The sequence below is a fragment of the Poecilia reticulata genome, chromosome 8, assembly GCF_904066995.2.
Source record: "Poecilia reticulata chromosome 8, P_reticulata-male-v2, whole genome shotgun sequence".
In the NCBI taxonomy this organism is placed as follows: domain Eukaryota; kingdom Metazoa; phylum Chordata; class Actinopteri; order Cyprinodontiformes; family Poeciliidae; genus Poecilia; species Poecilia reticulata.
The window spans coordinates 15,888,112-15,903,668 of NC_088837.1; the positions used below are offsets into that span (position 1 = coordinate 15,888,112).

Below are 15,557 nucleotides of genomic sequence, written 5' to 3' on the forward strand. Positions count from 1 at the left end.
GTCTGCAAGTCTCCAGGCTGTCAAAGTCTCTCACAGCCAAGTATCCACAGCTGTGGCGGCACATCTAACCCAGAGCAGGCAACAAGGCCAATCACAGAGGTGTTGGATATCCACAAACACTCCAGGCTGTTGCAACATTCATCAGCACGTTTTTTGCACTCACCATGATTGGTTTTAAAGTTATTTACAAACAGAGAAAATGAGTTCTGGGCTTTGAGATTCATTGTGTGGAGTTTACTAAGTACTCCCACTGGTAGATACATAAGTTGGATTTTTTGCTTTTGTGCACTTCAAACACTGCAGAATTGATTTACCCTTTAATGATCTGATTCTGTTGCATCTTATGATAAAACTATCAACAAGAGGTAGAACGGATGCAGCGATAGCGCTAGTTCATCTCTTAACTAAAATGTGCAAAACAGTAAATTTAGAGAGTAGAAGTAGATTAAGCAAGTGAAGTCAGCTTGTGTGAGGGTAGGCTGCAGAGGACAGGCCTAAATAGAGGCATAAGCTTTGTTGTAGTGAACTCTAAAGGAAAAAGTTGAAAGAAAAGAATATACCAAACACGTTCTCACCCTGGTCAGAGGAGTCACTCTCGGCGGAGGAGCTTTCCTCCTCCTTTGCTGCTTCCTGCCTCTGACCACGTAGAACCTTTGATCTGGCCTGGTGAAAATAGGAGGAACCTTGCCTCTGCGTAGATCCTTTCTTGCTTCCATGCCGCGCCTGTCCTGACCAGCTTTCTTGGGTAGTACTGTCCACACTGGCTCCTGTGCAGTTTTCAAAAAAGAAAAAGAAAAAAAAAGAGGAAAAAAACCAACACATAAAACAATGTTGACATTGTCGGCAAAACAACAACGTGCCAGCAGGAAAAAAGGCCACAGGTACAATTAACTAAAGTAGGTACCTGTATCACTTTGTCCTCCTGACTCTCGCCTGGATTCACCTTTGATTCCACCTTGACTCCTTTGTGCATGCTTGAGGTTTAAGCTGCAAGGTGAACCTTCCTTGTCCCTGGAGCCTGTTCCTGAGAGATTCCTTTTAACCGGGGCCTTCTGTTTGAGCTGAGCCACATCACCAGCCAGCTTGGAGCTGAGCACGCTGTGAACACTGCTTTTTCTGCAGCCCTGTGCTTTTATCTGCTACAACAGAGAGACATGAGAGAGACAGAGAAAGCCAGTTACACTCCCGGTTACAGCAGCCACAAAAAGCTTCTGAATGTCAGGGCCCTCATTTGCACATGCACTGAGAGGAAAACAGAACAGCAGAAGCCTCAATGAAATAGACATTAATATGGAGAGCAGCGGATTTGACTCCTGAGGGTAGTACCTAATTAGAAAAAAGTGTGCAACAAAGGAATATATCAAATGCAAAGTAACAAAGAGAGCGGCCTTTTTTCATTTCTGGCTGCACACAGGACAAAAGGGAGTAGGACAAGAGGACCCTGACCTGTACAGTGCTGATTCGCTCAAAGCCTTGACTGGACAGCCTCTTCTTCCGTCTCTGGGTCTCCCCGCCCCCTCCCTGGTCCTCAGGCGACGAGCTGAGCCCCACCCCCGCCGACCTGCCAGTCAAAACATGAGAGAGACATTTATCAGAGGAGAATGGAGTTGGTTTGAAAGAAAAAATAGGACGCTAGGACATTACAGATAAAAACACAGTTTGAGTCACATCTCTGTGGGATCTAATAACAGTTCTCTCTGTGTGTCTGGTTCACAGAGTGACAAAAAAGGACAAGGAGGGCTCAGCGTCTGAGACACACTTGAAAAACTGGTTCTAATAAGCATCGCTGGAGAGCAACATGGTATAGGAGGCGTTAAAGCTTTTCAAGGGAAAAAGCCTTTATGACTTTTAGAAACACCGTCTCTTTAAAGGCTGATGAAAGTTTTTTTTTTTCTTTTAAAGTAATATGTATTCAGCAGTACAAGTAGATTTTTCATAGCACTGAGAAACGCAGAGAAGCATCACAACCAAACCTTTAACAATCAGTAATGGGCTGGTAACAGCATCAAAGTAAATTAGCAGTTTTTAAAAACAACAAGAGTTTTATCTAGGAGCATGAGAGTACAAGCAACACACCTCCTTCCATCTGCACACCTGTGTCCAGCTGGGTGACAGACGGCAACTCATTACTGTTCACTAAAAGAAAAACAATGCGTACTTTGATCTGAAGTGGACGACTTCATGTCAGCAGTCCTTTGGTGGAGCGTTTTTGCATTGCCAACTATCAACAATATTGTGAGCTTATCACTGAGGTGGAAAGCGGTGTTGTAGGCTTTTCACATTGTTCTGTTGATCTAGCAAGTCTGAATTTTCCCAATAGTTTTCCACACTGTACAATGATGTTGACTGTAAAGAGGAGACTGTATTGGCTACTGCAGCTCCTAGTTTGTCTGGGTCATGTCACCTACCCTACCCTGTCCTCAGATATCCGTAGACAGCTGTTGCGGTGGGTGAAGGGTGAACAGAAAGCACTTGCCTGGTTAACCTAGAATAGGAGAGGCACATTTGCCTGTTGTGAGTAATTCCAGTTGTTAAGCACACGACAGTCATAAGATTTAAACTAAAAGGGGACTTATCAATCCTCAGCTGGAAATCTTCAAGTAGCATATCTGTAAAGCTGCTGACTGCAATATCAGACTGCTCTTATTCTATATTTTTGCTTAACTCTATATATCAAAATCAAATTAACAATAGCTAAATGTAGTAGTTCCAAACCACATCATCACGCAATATCAGCGCATTATATGATTAGCTATAACAAAGTTCATTTTATGAAATATACCATATACTGTACAGCAAATTTTATTTAGTCTTCATTTGCATATTGTTTCACTTAAATCTGTGGGTGAGCATATTCTGCTGAAATAACGTAATTAGCAAATGCAGACATGCACCTGTAATCTATTGAAAGAAAAAAGGAGAGAATTTAAGTGTTTGTATGTTTGTTTTTTTTGTTTTTTTGTGGAAGTGGGTAGTTTGGCAGTTGGACTGTCTTCGTTTCCCACTGACAGACTGAGTGACAGAGGTACCAGTGATTTGTGAGCTGTCCCTGTGAGGCAAATCTTGTCGTGCCTTGCTCTCTGCTGCTGACAAACACAACATGACACAGTGACTCCCATCTGTAGGGGGCCTTAGGGGTTGAGCATGCAGTGGCTAATTAAGAAAATTGATTAGTGGGGTTTGCCAGCAAGCAATGCTTATAATAATAATAATAATAATAATAATAATAATAATAATAATAATGGAGGCTTCAACCCCTAAAAGCACTTAGAAATAAAGTAAAAAAAAAAAAAAAACATTTAAACTTTGCAGTAAAGCCCTCCTACATCTATATAATTGCACATATTCATATTCAGCAGAAGGAGAGATGCTTGAATGGAGCAAACAAAAGTGAATTAAGCCTTCAGGGTTGCCTTGAAAAAAAAAGTTTTGTACAAGTGAGGGGATATTCTAAGGTTTACTATATTCTGACCTGTACAAACAATATTCCTGTCCTCTCTACCTCCCCGCAGAAACCTGGCCTGTTACCTTTTCATCTTGGTGTCATTGTCACCCGTCATCAGTGTCCCCTATCTGATTACTGTTTGCATGGTGAGGGGGCAAAGGTGCACAGGTGGATGCAAAATGGAAGTGACATTGCAGAGGGTCAGCTGGGAACACTGTGGACTGTTGCCCAGAAAGCACAGAGAGAAAGGGGGGTAGAAGATGGAGACAAGAAAATACCATAAGGTGGCCTGTTGTGTCTTAATTCCATATAAACCCTAAAGACAAGGCTCATTAAAGCCTGTTTAGAAACCCTTCAGAATCATGGTTTATCAGATCCATGGTGACCACTATCAAAAACTTATATTGTGCTTAAAGAAGAGAATGTAACTCTTTATTTCTCTGATATTTCCAATTTTCTACGCCAAGCCGTTTGAGCGTTCACGTTGCGTTGGACCTTTTTGTGCAAAGATACAAATCACATTCCTGCTGCCACCCTCAAGTTCATACAAGTTAAAAAAAAAAAGATCCCAAAAGTTGGATGGCATTCAAAGACCCACAGTGATGACCCGTTTTCAGTGTTATTATGTGTAGTCCGCCATATTTGACAGTGGCTCTTCTGCATATTCATTATTTGTCATACCTACACCTCCAGAGTGTTTGTTTTCATCATTTGACAAAATCCCTCAATTTTAGTAAAATCCCCAAAAGTGTTTGTCAAACTCCACTTATATGTTTGTGATTGGACAGAAAAGGGTTATGGCATCACTAAAGAACCAATTAAGAAGTACATAGCGTGTAATGGATGTTGTACATATTTAACTCTTCACTACTGGTCTCCATAGATCAACCTTATGTCCAAAGGCTGTCATGTCACATTTGTATGTTTAGGACATAGTAGACAGCAAGGGATCTTCAATTAGTAGCTTTTAGAAATTCTTATCAACTTAAAAAATAATATACAAACTGGTAACCAGTAAGTTTGGCACCAGTAGTTTCGTTGAAGTTTTATCATTTCTTAACATTAGGTAAATATAGTCGAAATCAAAGGTTGGATCTTAATTCTGTTTGTGTGTAAGTCAGACAATGTTTCTGCAACTGGAAAACATTTTTAGATACATCTGAGTCAGGCGTACGGATAAAGATAATTTATACTCCAGGTGTTTAGATCAAGAAGAGTTCAAATAAGAAAGGGGGGATTCCTAAAAGCTCCCATGTCCTGTTTATGCCAGTGAGGGAGATCTCTGGTTGCTGGTGATTTCATTAAAGCTTTGATTACAGTCGGCAAGCGGAGATGGACTGATTTACACTTACTTGACTTTCCTTTGGCCCTCATTTGAGGACACAGGGCCCGTGGTTAGGGTGGGCTTCCTCTTCCTTGGACGTCCAGGGCCTCGCCTTGCAGGACTTCGAGGTGTTTCCTCCTTCCTGCATACACAAGAGGACGTAAACACACAAGAAGGGAGAGGATCTTGCATCCAAACCATAAGGTCCTATTTGTGAAACATTGAATATAATCCTCTCTAAAAATTGGAAGCATGCTACTTTAAGTTTTAGCTAATTTGACTGTGTTTGAGTGAAGCTTTATGTAAAAAAAAAAACTCACTGATGGTCATGCTTCCTCTGAAGTTTGGCCAGCTCCTTTTGTTTCTCTTTGTAGCGGCGTTGTATATCAGCCAGTTTTACACGCATTTCAAGCTCAGGGCCATCCATTGTTTCCATGCTAACTTTGGCTGGGCATACCTGGAGTACACAGAGTAAAAAAGCAAATATTAGAGAGAAAGCTTGGTATTTGTTAAAGCAAAAAAAAAAAATCTGTGAAAAGAGTGCAACTATGCAATCTGATGAATTTCCTTAGATGGAAAGCCTTTAAACCAATTTGAAAAAATAAATTAACTTCAATGCATTGTTTGATATTTAGGAGAAATTTAGAATGTATTTAAATCTGTCTATTTGACAGGTTTCTTCTGGAAAGTGCTTGAAGACCACAATTGCAATCAATTGGCTCCATATAAATAATGTGAATTGGTAACTGAAAGAATTTAAATGAATGATTTCCTCTCATCAGTTCCAGCCTCACCGGCTCATTACGAGGCGCCCAGCTGAACTTTCTTCGTAAATTGAAGATCCGACGAGCCGAGAAGCTTTGCTGTGGGCCAGTTTTACTGCTCTCCTGTGATCCCGCCTCCAAGGCGCGGGCTGTCGCCAAGGTGGCAAGACTTTGGAGATCAAACATGAGCAGGTCCTCCTCTGTAGGGAAACAAAGGACGAATGTTTAAGCTTTTTACATTACCAGTCATATTTTTATAGATACCCGTGATCATAGTGTCATTGAGAGAGAGGCAGGGTGCGCACTGGACAAGCAGCTGGGCTTAATCAAACTCACTGACAAACTAAACTTAATCATGTTTTTGAACCACAGGAGGAATAGCATAGAGAAAACCAAGGCATGGATGGAGAAAACATGTATGAACCAAGACTGAAACTCTGGACCCTCTAACTGCAATACTACAGTACTAACAACTGTGCCATTGTGCAGCCTGCTGCCAAATATAAACAAATAAAAAAGACACTTTTTTTGTTGCTTTTTTATCTCTCTCCTTGGTAAAGAATGCTTTTGTGCCTCTAAACTGACTTAAAACTGTTAATGTTCTACCATGGAAATGATGTTCCTTATTCTGTAATCGTGTGATTTTTTTTTTTCAGAGTCCTCATAAGGGAGCAGTTAAACGCATTTATGTTGTGGTAAATACAAAACATTCTTTTGTATTAATTAAAAAACACAGTGCTTTGAACAGTGAGAACGCTTTTAGAGCCACTTTTAAACAATAGGCTCTAATTAGCGAGGCAATGCTCAACGACTTGAAAACATGCACTGCTTTTGTGACTGCAAATAAGACTTTTGATAACATGTTGTGTTTGGGAGGAACGGAAAAGAAACTGATGTGCCTCCTTTTTGATTTGACTGTGTGCACACGTGTGGATCAAACAGCTGCCGGATGGCGAGACAGTGAGGTAGCTTCCTCGACTGGACATAAGAGAGAGGCGGCAAGAAAGGGGGGGGGGGGGTGCACACCCTTTCCTGAGAGTTCAGCACTGCAGTGCTTCTTCTCCTTCCTCTCTTGAGGCTTCTGCATCTTTAAAACCAGGTTTTAGAAAATAAAAAAGTGCTTTTAACATGCAATAGATGAGCAACACAAGGCAAGCATGAAAGGAGCCTCTCTGGGGACACGTTAAAGTCCATCAAATGCTCCCCAGATCAGCATGAAGAGATGAGCAACTGGGAGGGAGCTTGCAGGATAGTCTCGACGGAAAGAGAAAAAGGAGGAAGTGCAAGAAGTGTGTTGCTCTTTATATGTCGATACCTGTCAATAAAACAACTTGAACTTTTTCACATTCTGCCACGTTTCAGCCACAAACTTCCATTTATTCTGCTGGAGTTTTATCTACCAGACCAACAAACGGTAGCATACAATTGTTGACTGAAAGGGAAATGATGCATGGTTTTGAAAGAAGATTTTTAAGGGCATTTATATTCAGTTTGTTTTGCAGCATCTACAGCTGCAAGTATTTTGCAGTGTCTCAACCACCACTGCACATTTAGAGAGAAAGTTTTTTTCCCCCCAAACAGTTCAAGTTCACTCAGATTGGATGATTGGATAACTTGGTGTTCAAGTCACGCCACAGATTTACAATTGAATTTAGGTCTGGGCTTTGACTGGGCCAATCCAACACACGAATGTTTTGATCTAAACCCTTCCATTGTAGCAACAAAAATGAAAAATGTTTAATTTACTTCTGCTTTAAAGTTATAGGCTGTGCCTATAAAAATTCATTAGAGTGTGTGGTTGTAACAAAATCAAAACAGAAGCACTGAGTGAGTCATGCAAGACCCACTGTCACTCACCAGGGGTTTTTCCACAGATGTGCTTCATCTGCTGCAGCTCCAGATCTGCCAGCTCACTTAGAAGCTCCATGCCCTTGTTGGGGGCGCACTGTGACAGCACAGTTGATGGCGTGCTATTGGAGAACAAGGGAAATGGGGGTACATCTGTGCAAAAAGCAGCAGCAATCAGCAGCTCCAGACTCCAGTAGCAGGGCACATAAGGTTTGCAGGGCACAGCAGCAGCTTCTTCGCCATTGCTGCAGGCGGAGGTTGAGGCAGGCGAAGGACACAGAAATTCCACTGCGGCATCTTCTTGGGTCATCTTATTCTCATGCTCACTCTCCTTTGCTGCCTCTGGCTGGGGGCAAGGCAACTCATAGACAGCAGGGGAAGCGGGGTCAAGCTCTATGATGGCAGGCAGCTCTGACTCCTGCTCTGCATGTAGGTTGACCTTTTGATCATGTACCACCTGACTCTCCTCACCCACCGCCTCCTCATCGTCTTCCTCCTCTAAAGTAATGACAGCATGTGGCCCACTGGGCTGCTCTGTCACAAGGGGAACTGGGCAGGAAGCCGTCTCACACACTGAGCTCACAACTGGGGGGCAAGAAAGCACATCTGCCTCAGCTGAACCCTGCTCGTCGGCCCCCTCCTCGTCAGGCACATAGTTGTCTGCCGTCACCGCGGTGACCTCCACCTCCTCCCTCAGTTGTAGGGCTCTCTCATTCATGCTGTCCTCCTCTCCTGGCTCCACTTCCTTGAGTGGGAGTGGCTCTGTGAGGGGCATCACTGGAACCTGGCAGTCTAACTCCTCCCCTAGACCAGCAAGAGACTGGGGAGCGTGCTCTGGAGGTTCTGCTTGGACCGCTTCCAGGTCGGCCGGTTGAGCCAGGCGAACATCCTGAGGGGATGGTCCATTTCTGTATCCCAGGGCAACGGCTGGGTATGTATATCCCGTAGGCAAATCTAAAAGCAGACAGAATTATGATTAGTAGGTGCTGAGGACAATTATTGCAAGCTTTCCTTTTGTGTGCAATGTTTTAAGAAGTGAGTAACAGCTTAATGAAGATGCTCTTGGCTCTATCTCCCAGCAGCAGAAAGGGGCTCAAAGAAATCTGTATGTGTTTAATTTAAAGTCTGCCAGGCCTTTGGTTTATCCGCTACACTAAAAATTCCTCTGGCATGCAGTAAACATGAGCCAGACATTATAATGATGAAAAGAGAGTAATGGCTGAGCTAGGTGGGGGACATGGCTGAGGTATTTCTTGGTGATCACCAAGGGAACGACGTCCCAATGCAGCCGTCACAGACGGCAGACATTTTCCTGAGCTCTGAGTTGTTTAGTCAGTTGGGGGCTTTCCAGAACAGCCACCCACACATTTTAGCACAACACCAGCTGAAATAAGAGATCACTGAATGCCAGTTACCATTCAGTGTATTTCCAGTGCTTTGCTTAATCCTTGAGAACTTTTCCTTTGTTAGCAAATTACTTTAGATGAATAGGTGAATCCCAATAAATTTGAACATTCTCTAAAAGTTAATGAATTTTGATATCTAAATTTTATAAAGGAGAACTCATAATGTCAAGCAATTATTTGTAGTAATTTTGATAATATCACCCATGGCTTATCAAAGTTTCGTGGCATGGAGGCAGACTGTTGAGGCGTTATTGTCCTGACTATTATCTCAAAGATTCAGGCCAGGTGACTGGTCAGTCAATCATGATAATGTGGCTCTTCAAATCACTATCTTTGGAAACTTCACACTTGTTCATAAGCAACTTGGATTCTGCACCTCTGCTTTTCTACTTTAAGTTCTGAGACACTGGTTTTCAGATGAATTGTAACATGCACTTGTTTTTTTTTAAAGCAGGACTTTGGACCAATGTGCCACAGTACAGTCCTTTCTCTCCTCAACTCGGGCAAGACTCTTCAGAAATTGTCTCTGGTTCAGTAGCGGCTTAATGTAAGCAAAGTGGCTCTTGAAGCACTGACTCATGCTTACATCTTGTGAAATAAACCTTCCCAATTGGTCTTTTGTAATATTCATCTTTTCAAAGAAACTGGATTTTAGCCTTCCAATAGTCATTATTGTCAGTATTGACAGAAGTGGGTGAAATCACCATGTTTAATGACCAGTGTAAGATTGAAATTATTGTGAAGAAATAAGCTAATGACCTCTTTTACTGCGATTCACTTGAATCCAAAAAGCACTCTGCAGTTGCAGACAATAAAGGCTTTTTTTTCCTCCTGTTACTTACCAGGCTCCAGAGATTCTGGGTAATCTTGAGGGGCCTGTCCTTCGCCCCTCTTATCCTGGGATTCAGGACCCTTGAGCATCTGAGGTGGTGCAGGACTGATTGCAGGAGAGTGAGGGGTTGCCGCCATGGGGCTGGGTGCTGGGCAGGGCGTAGAAGGAGTGCTTCTGGGATGTTGGCGCAGTGAGGGGGATTGGTAACAAGGGGACAGGTGAGTGGCACAGACTCCAGGGGGTGAGTTGCTTCTCTGTGGGGGGTTATAGGAGTAGTTCTTAGCAGGTTTGGATGGTCTTGGCTCTGTAATCAGTTCTTCTAGTTCATCTGACGGCTCATCTGGTCTCTTGTGTATCTGCCATGTCAAAAAGTTTTGTTTTATACACATATCATGTGTGTCTTTTTAAAATATGATAAACACACACACCGAGACTTGATGCCCACCTGTTCATTGTGCGTGGACTGATGCTGCATGGTGTGCGCGGCCCTGTGTTGCTGCTGAGGCTGAGGAGGTAGCTGCAGCTGCTGTGACTGGTGATTCTGGTGCTGATGCTGGAGCTGTTGGTGCTGTTGGAATGCGTACAGCTCCTGTTGCCGTAGAAACTGAGATCGGGAGTACACAGCAGGATGTTGCATGTGGGAGGGTGGGCCCCGCGCAGTATACACAGGGGGCCACAGCCCTTGCTGCTCGATCACGTCTAATGAGAAAAAGGAAGGAGGAATTCAATGAAGGGACTCTTCGCTACAACAAAAGCCCATGCATGCACACCCATGCACACATTCTTTTTTTCATATCACCATGTACAGCACCCTACGATACATTGCCATGCAGATACCAATTCTTTTCTCTTTTTCTATCATTATGTACCTGTCAGATGACAATTGTCAAACAGCAAAAACCATTAGGGATCATTTAAAAACCATTGTATTCACATTTTATAGAAACATCGATCCTTTCAAAAACGATTTTTTTTGACTTCACTGCACAACATCTCCCCAGGCAGCAAAAATCCCACACTCTCCCGCCTCTGTTTAAAACAAAAAGCTCTTTCTTACAATCTGCTCTGAGAATTTTGGAATGTAGGAGGAAAGTTTTAACAATGGTGGAATGACACCAGATGATTATTGTTTTTAGGTTGATTAGAGGTCAAGCTCCAGGCTGAAAATAGAACTACGCCCCTTCGGAGAACTCAGAAATGTCCCACCTGCTCAATCAAACCTCAATGAAAAGGGGGATTTCAGAAATCCTAATTCCCATGTCTCCAAGTGTACTTCCTCTCTTATAGCAGATGTTACGCTCAAGGAGCCACACGACAACCTTATTTTCCCTTTCCCTCTCTGTGTGACTTTATTATGCATTTCCTATTAACAGGTTCATCTACTTTTTTTCTTAATTCCTTCTTTTGTCATAGCCCAACAATTAGAGTCAGACTTGAATATGCAAATGTTTCCCTGTAGGGTAGTTTGTGTTGATCCATTTCCTTCTCAGTTGTTAGTCCCGCTGAGCGACGACTGAACTGCCGGTTCTAAGACTGTGAGCAGGCAGATTAAAGTTGTCTGTCTATTGACTAAATATGTGTATACGGTGGCTTATAAAAAGCAATCATTCTGTCACATTTGTTATTTTTTCTCCCCTGACCATTCAAAGTTTATTGTAGTGCACATGAGGTGCAAAAGTATGTATGCTACTTGAATTTTTGTCATATTACAGACAAAAACTTCAACATATCAATATCGGATTTTATGCTATAGATCAACATTTAGTAGTGTTGTGAAGTGGAGAAAAATGCGACAATTTTATATTTAACAAATTAAAATCTAAAACGGGGGTCAAGCATTTGTATATAGCTCCTCTGAGTGTGTTTATTAAATGTTTTTTGGGGTATATGTACCAGTTCACACATTAAGATATTGAATTGCTTTACCATTCCTCTTTAGCTCTTGGGGCCTTGATAGGGGCATTCTGACACATAAATATAACTTGATCCCAACCATTCAGTTGCAGCTCTGTGTTAAATGTTTTTGTCCAGAAGGATGTTGAGTTTCCTTCTAATCTAAAGTCTTTTGTTGCCTCTGATATGCTTTCTTGCAAGATCACCACTAATTATTTAAATTTACTGTGATCAAACAAACACTAAAAAACAGTGGAGTTTATTTAAAAAGACCTTTGAATGTCTACTTCAAACATTCAAACAAGTAAACATTATTTATTCAAGTAAATAATGTTTAATTGAATTAATATTATGCACGCTTTTTTTTTTTTTTTTTGTGGGGTTTTTTACCCCACAAAAAGCGTAAAGTTATGGCATACCCAAGTGATGTGGCGCTGGATGGGGTGCAGGCTCAGAGGGAAGGACCACTAACTGGGCTGAGGGGTCCTGTGGTAGAGGAAGGACTGGCTGCAGGGGGCCTGGCATGGCTGAAGAAAAACCTGGAGGCAGGTTCTGATGCAAGGGTGTATGACCTATACCTGCTGTACAAAAATGATTACAACAGAGATTACAAAACTAATATATGCATGTGATTATAAGTTTCAAAACCCAGAAGAATACAAAGGCAATTTGAAATAGCTTGATTAAAAAACAAAATGGTAACAAAAAGCATGGAGAGAATTTGTCTTTTGCATTTTCAAAACTTGTATTTGAAATTGAAACTGCTGCAAACAAGACATGTGTAACAGAAGATTGTTTGGTTTTTTTTTACCATAAGAATGTCCTGTCATCCAAAGGGATGGACTTCCAGTTCTTGGCATCCAATGATGGTGAGCAGAATGTGCAGCAGGGTCTCCTAACTGGCCAGACTGGAGGGATGTCCCACCAGGGACCATCAGATGGGAGGTAAGGTCTCCATGGCAGCTGGTGGAAGGGTGGATCCTTGCAAACTCCACACGTTCCTTATTATCCCTGTCATTATAAAATAGAAGAGCAGAGCAATACAGTACATGTTTTCTTTTTTTTAAAAGCAAATTTGTGTAGCCTTGGGAATTACATTTACATACCTGATGTATGCGTCTCTATCTCTATCCAGACAATTGAGACCCATTTGTTCTTCATTTATCCTTTTCCTTTCCTCCTCATTGGGATCCACAGGATACATGGAGCGGGGCAGTCCTGTGAGACGAACATTACACATAAGGCAGATACTCCTAATAGTCTTCTCATTGCAAAACTATACATTAAAAATGTATATAAAATCATGCTGATACAAGTTACAAGTTTTTCAAAGTTCTAAAATATGGACATGTGGAATTCATTTCTGTTACTGATGCAAATTTAAAAAGGACTTTCCGTTTGTTTGCAAAACCCAATATTTGAGACTGGATATAGTATGAAAAAATATTATTTGAATGAATATTTACAATGAAATTCAACAGTAATCAGCAACATTCACAAAAATTTGAGTTCAGTTTGCGTTTAAAAAGAATCCTGAAAGAGGCGACCAGATGTTGCTAAATAACAAACTAAATAAAAAATTATTTCGACTTATATTGACCATAACAAATTTTTCAAATTTTGGCCTTCTGAATATTTTATCTTTGTTTCAACAATTTGTTACACTCTCATTTGTTGTGCATTGCTCTACCCTACCTTTCACAGAGTTATGTACTCGTCCCTGTCGGCCGTTGGGGTGACCGTCTCCTGAACGACATGGCGGCTCTCTTTGTCTGGCGACTGCTACTGCAATTCCCACTGGGGGCTGCCGCACCTCGTTTTCCACATGACCCGCCTCCCCCGTTTCTCTGCTCCTTACACTGTAATCAGGGCGCTCACCATCAGCAGGGCCCTTCCTGGAAGGGAGAGTCTGCTTGTTGCCCTGGAGAGCACAGCTACCCCCTGATGGACCCGATTTGAGACTTCCCAGCCCCCCAAATGGGCTCTTCTGAGAAAGAAGCAATGGTTGTTGCTGGTTACTGTACTTCAGCAGGCTCTTCATGGCACTGCTCTCGCCCTGAGTTGGACCTTGGGCGTCCGGTTGCTGCTGTGGCTGTTGCTGACTGAGAGTGGGTGCAGGTGGGGGCTGTTGAGGAGGGAGCCCCAATCCTTGCTGTTGTTGCTGCTGTTGCCGTTGTGAGTGTTGTCCACCAGGGCCTCCTAACTCCATGTACGACCTCCTCTGCTCCTCCTCTGGTTGTGACATGTGATGTGGAGGCCTCATTCCCCACGGAGGTACAGGAGGTTGCTGGTGGTGATGTTGCCCACTGTTGTTGTTATACCCATAAGGAGACATGTCCATCTTTCTCTTAAGCTCCTGATTGTTACTCTGGTTCAGCTCAGCTGGAGAAGGAGCATCTGGGCCAGGTCTGCCATGCTGCTGGTGACGAATCCTAGCTACCTTTTGGCCTTCTCTCTGTAATGAGCAGCTGCCTCCGGAAGGATGGGCTGCTCCAGCCCCTGCATGTTGTCCCATGTTTTTGTTTCCAAGTGGGGAAGAATTAGGTGGAGGTCCCTGGTGGGAGCAGTCTCTGTAAGGAGAAGAGTTGACAGAATGAGGGACAGAATGCCCCGTCTTTGGTCCCTGGGAAAGCGAAGGTCTGAACACATCCATGTCCACTGAACTATTAATACACTCTGCGCTACGTGATCGTACAACTTGGTGCTGTTGTTGAGAATGGGGCGTTTTTTGTTGTTGCTGTTGGGGTTGCGGAGGAAGCTGTGAGGGCTGAACGTGTTGATGGTGATTCTGCATCCAGTCTAGAGACTTTTCTGTCTTTCTGTATGGATGCTGCTGTTGCTGTTTTCTCTGCCAGTTACTATGGTGCCCACTGCCACTTTTTTCAATTGCTTTGTCCTTGGAGGTGCTGCCTCCTCCGTTTCCCACACCCTGGCAATCAGGGTTACCAAGCTGGAATGGTCCATTTGATTTGTCCCCTAGGTCTGCCACAGATGGTACAAATGTTGGCCCTGTGACTTTAGGCTCCCGTCCTACATTGATTGTCCCTCTGTCTTGTGAGGCAGGGTTGGCCAAAGGAGCAGGTGGGGGTGGGCAGAAAAAATCTGGATGGTGGTGGGTATGGTGTGAATGGTGTGGGTGGTGTGGATGGCTGGGGTGGAGCTGAAGGCAATGGAATCCTCCTGGATGAGGATGTGAATGAGGGTGAGCATGAGGATGGGGATGACTATGTGCCCCTCCAGCAGCAGAGCCCATGTGTAAGGGTGGAGGTACTGAGTAGGGCAGAGAGTGATGAAGTGGTGCCTGACCCCTTTCCAGACAATCAGAAGGCTGTTCACTAATCCTCATCTCACCACTTACCCCTTCTTTGGTGCAGCGACCATTGACATTGGACCCTATATGCCTGCCCTGGCTGCTCCCCCCATCTACCATAGATCGAAGGCCTGTGCCCTCTCCACCACAGCTTGGCAAGGAGACTTTCGACCCCGCTGTCGTTCCTGGATCTCCATTTGGCATCTTGCCATTATGTAAACAAGCACTAAGGGGCTTGCTCATACTCTGATGGTGATCTTTAGTGTACTCCATAGTGAGCGATGCTTTATGTCTCTCCAGCGCTCGACTATTGACCTCCTCTAATGGCAGTGGGTGCTGTGGATAGTGAGACTGCTGCTGATGGGTGTGGGAATGGTGGTGGTGCGTGGTCTGAGGTGTCTGGTGATTCTGGTGTTGCTGTTGCTGCTGCTGTCGATCTTTAGCATCTTGTTTTCCACTGGATCTTTCCTTGTCCTTGACAGGTACCACTCCTCTCTCCACTGATCCCTCTTTAAGACCCTTATGTATACCTGCCCCCAAACCTGGGTCTCTGTCCCTGCTGCAGGACCCCTGAGAGTGTCCTGAACCTGTCCTAGACATCGATGGCAGGCTGTGATTGGCTGAAATGAGCGATGGCTGGGATGGGAGACCCCGCAGGTAAAAGTTTTCTAGAACAGAAAAGAAGGCATGTAAGCAAAGAAGGTTACATTTGATGAATAAATAAATGTGTTCTCA

At 43.4% G+C, this 15,557-nt stretch overlaps 1 protein-coding gene across 8 annotated transcripts in view; it reads right to left on the reverse strand.

The window, feature by feature from the left end:
* Positions 1-15,557, reverse strand: part of bahcc1a (BAH domain and coiled-coil containing 1a) — a 75,410-nt gene that overhangs the window by 12,773 nt on the left and 47,080 nt on the right. For 4 of the 8 annotated variants that reach the window (XM_008416191.3, XM_008416192.3, XM_008416197.3 and 1 more), the window contains 13 exons: positions 13,208-15,490; positions 12,619-12,730; positions 12,324-12,523; positions 11,932-12,093; positions 10,065-10,318; positions 9,630-9,975; positions 7,391-8,335; positions 5,564-5,733; positions 5,090-5,226; positions 4,798-4,911; positions 1,447-1,561; positions 905-1,139; positions 576-767 (listed from right to left, as the gene is read on the reverse strand). In XM_008416191.3, the coding sequence (XP_008414413.2) occupies positions 576-767; positions 905-1,139; positions 1,447-1,561; positions 4,798-4,911; positions 5,090-5,226; positions 5,564-5,733; positions 7,391-8,335; positions 9,630-9,975; positions 10,065-10,318; positions 11,932-12,093; positions 12,324-12,523; positions 12,619-12,730; positions 13,208-15,490 (5,265 nt within the window). The remainder of the gene's footprint in view (positions 1-575; positions 768-904; positions 1,140-1,446; positions 1,562-4,797; positions 4,912-5,089; positions 5,227-5,563; positions 5,734-7,390; positions 8,336-9,629; positions 9,976-10,064; positions 10,319-11,931; positions 12,094-12,323; positions 12,524-12,618; positions 12,731-13,207; positions 15,491-15,557) is intronic. The other 4 variants (XM_081610061.1, XM_008416195.3, XM_081610063.1 and 1 more) reach the window with 4 other exon arrangements.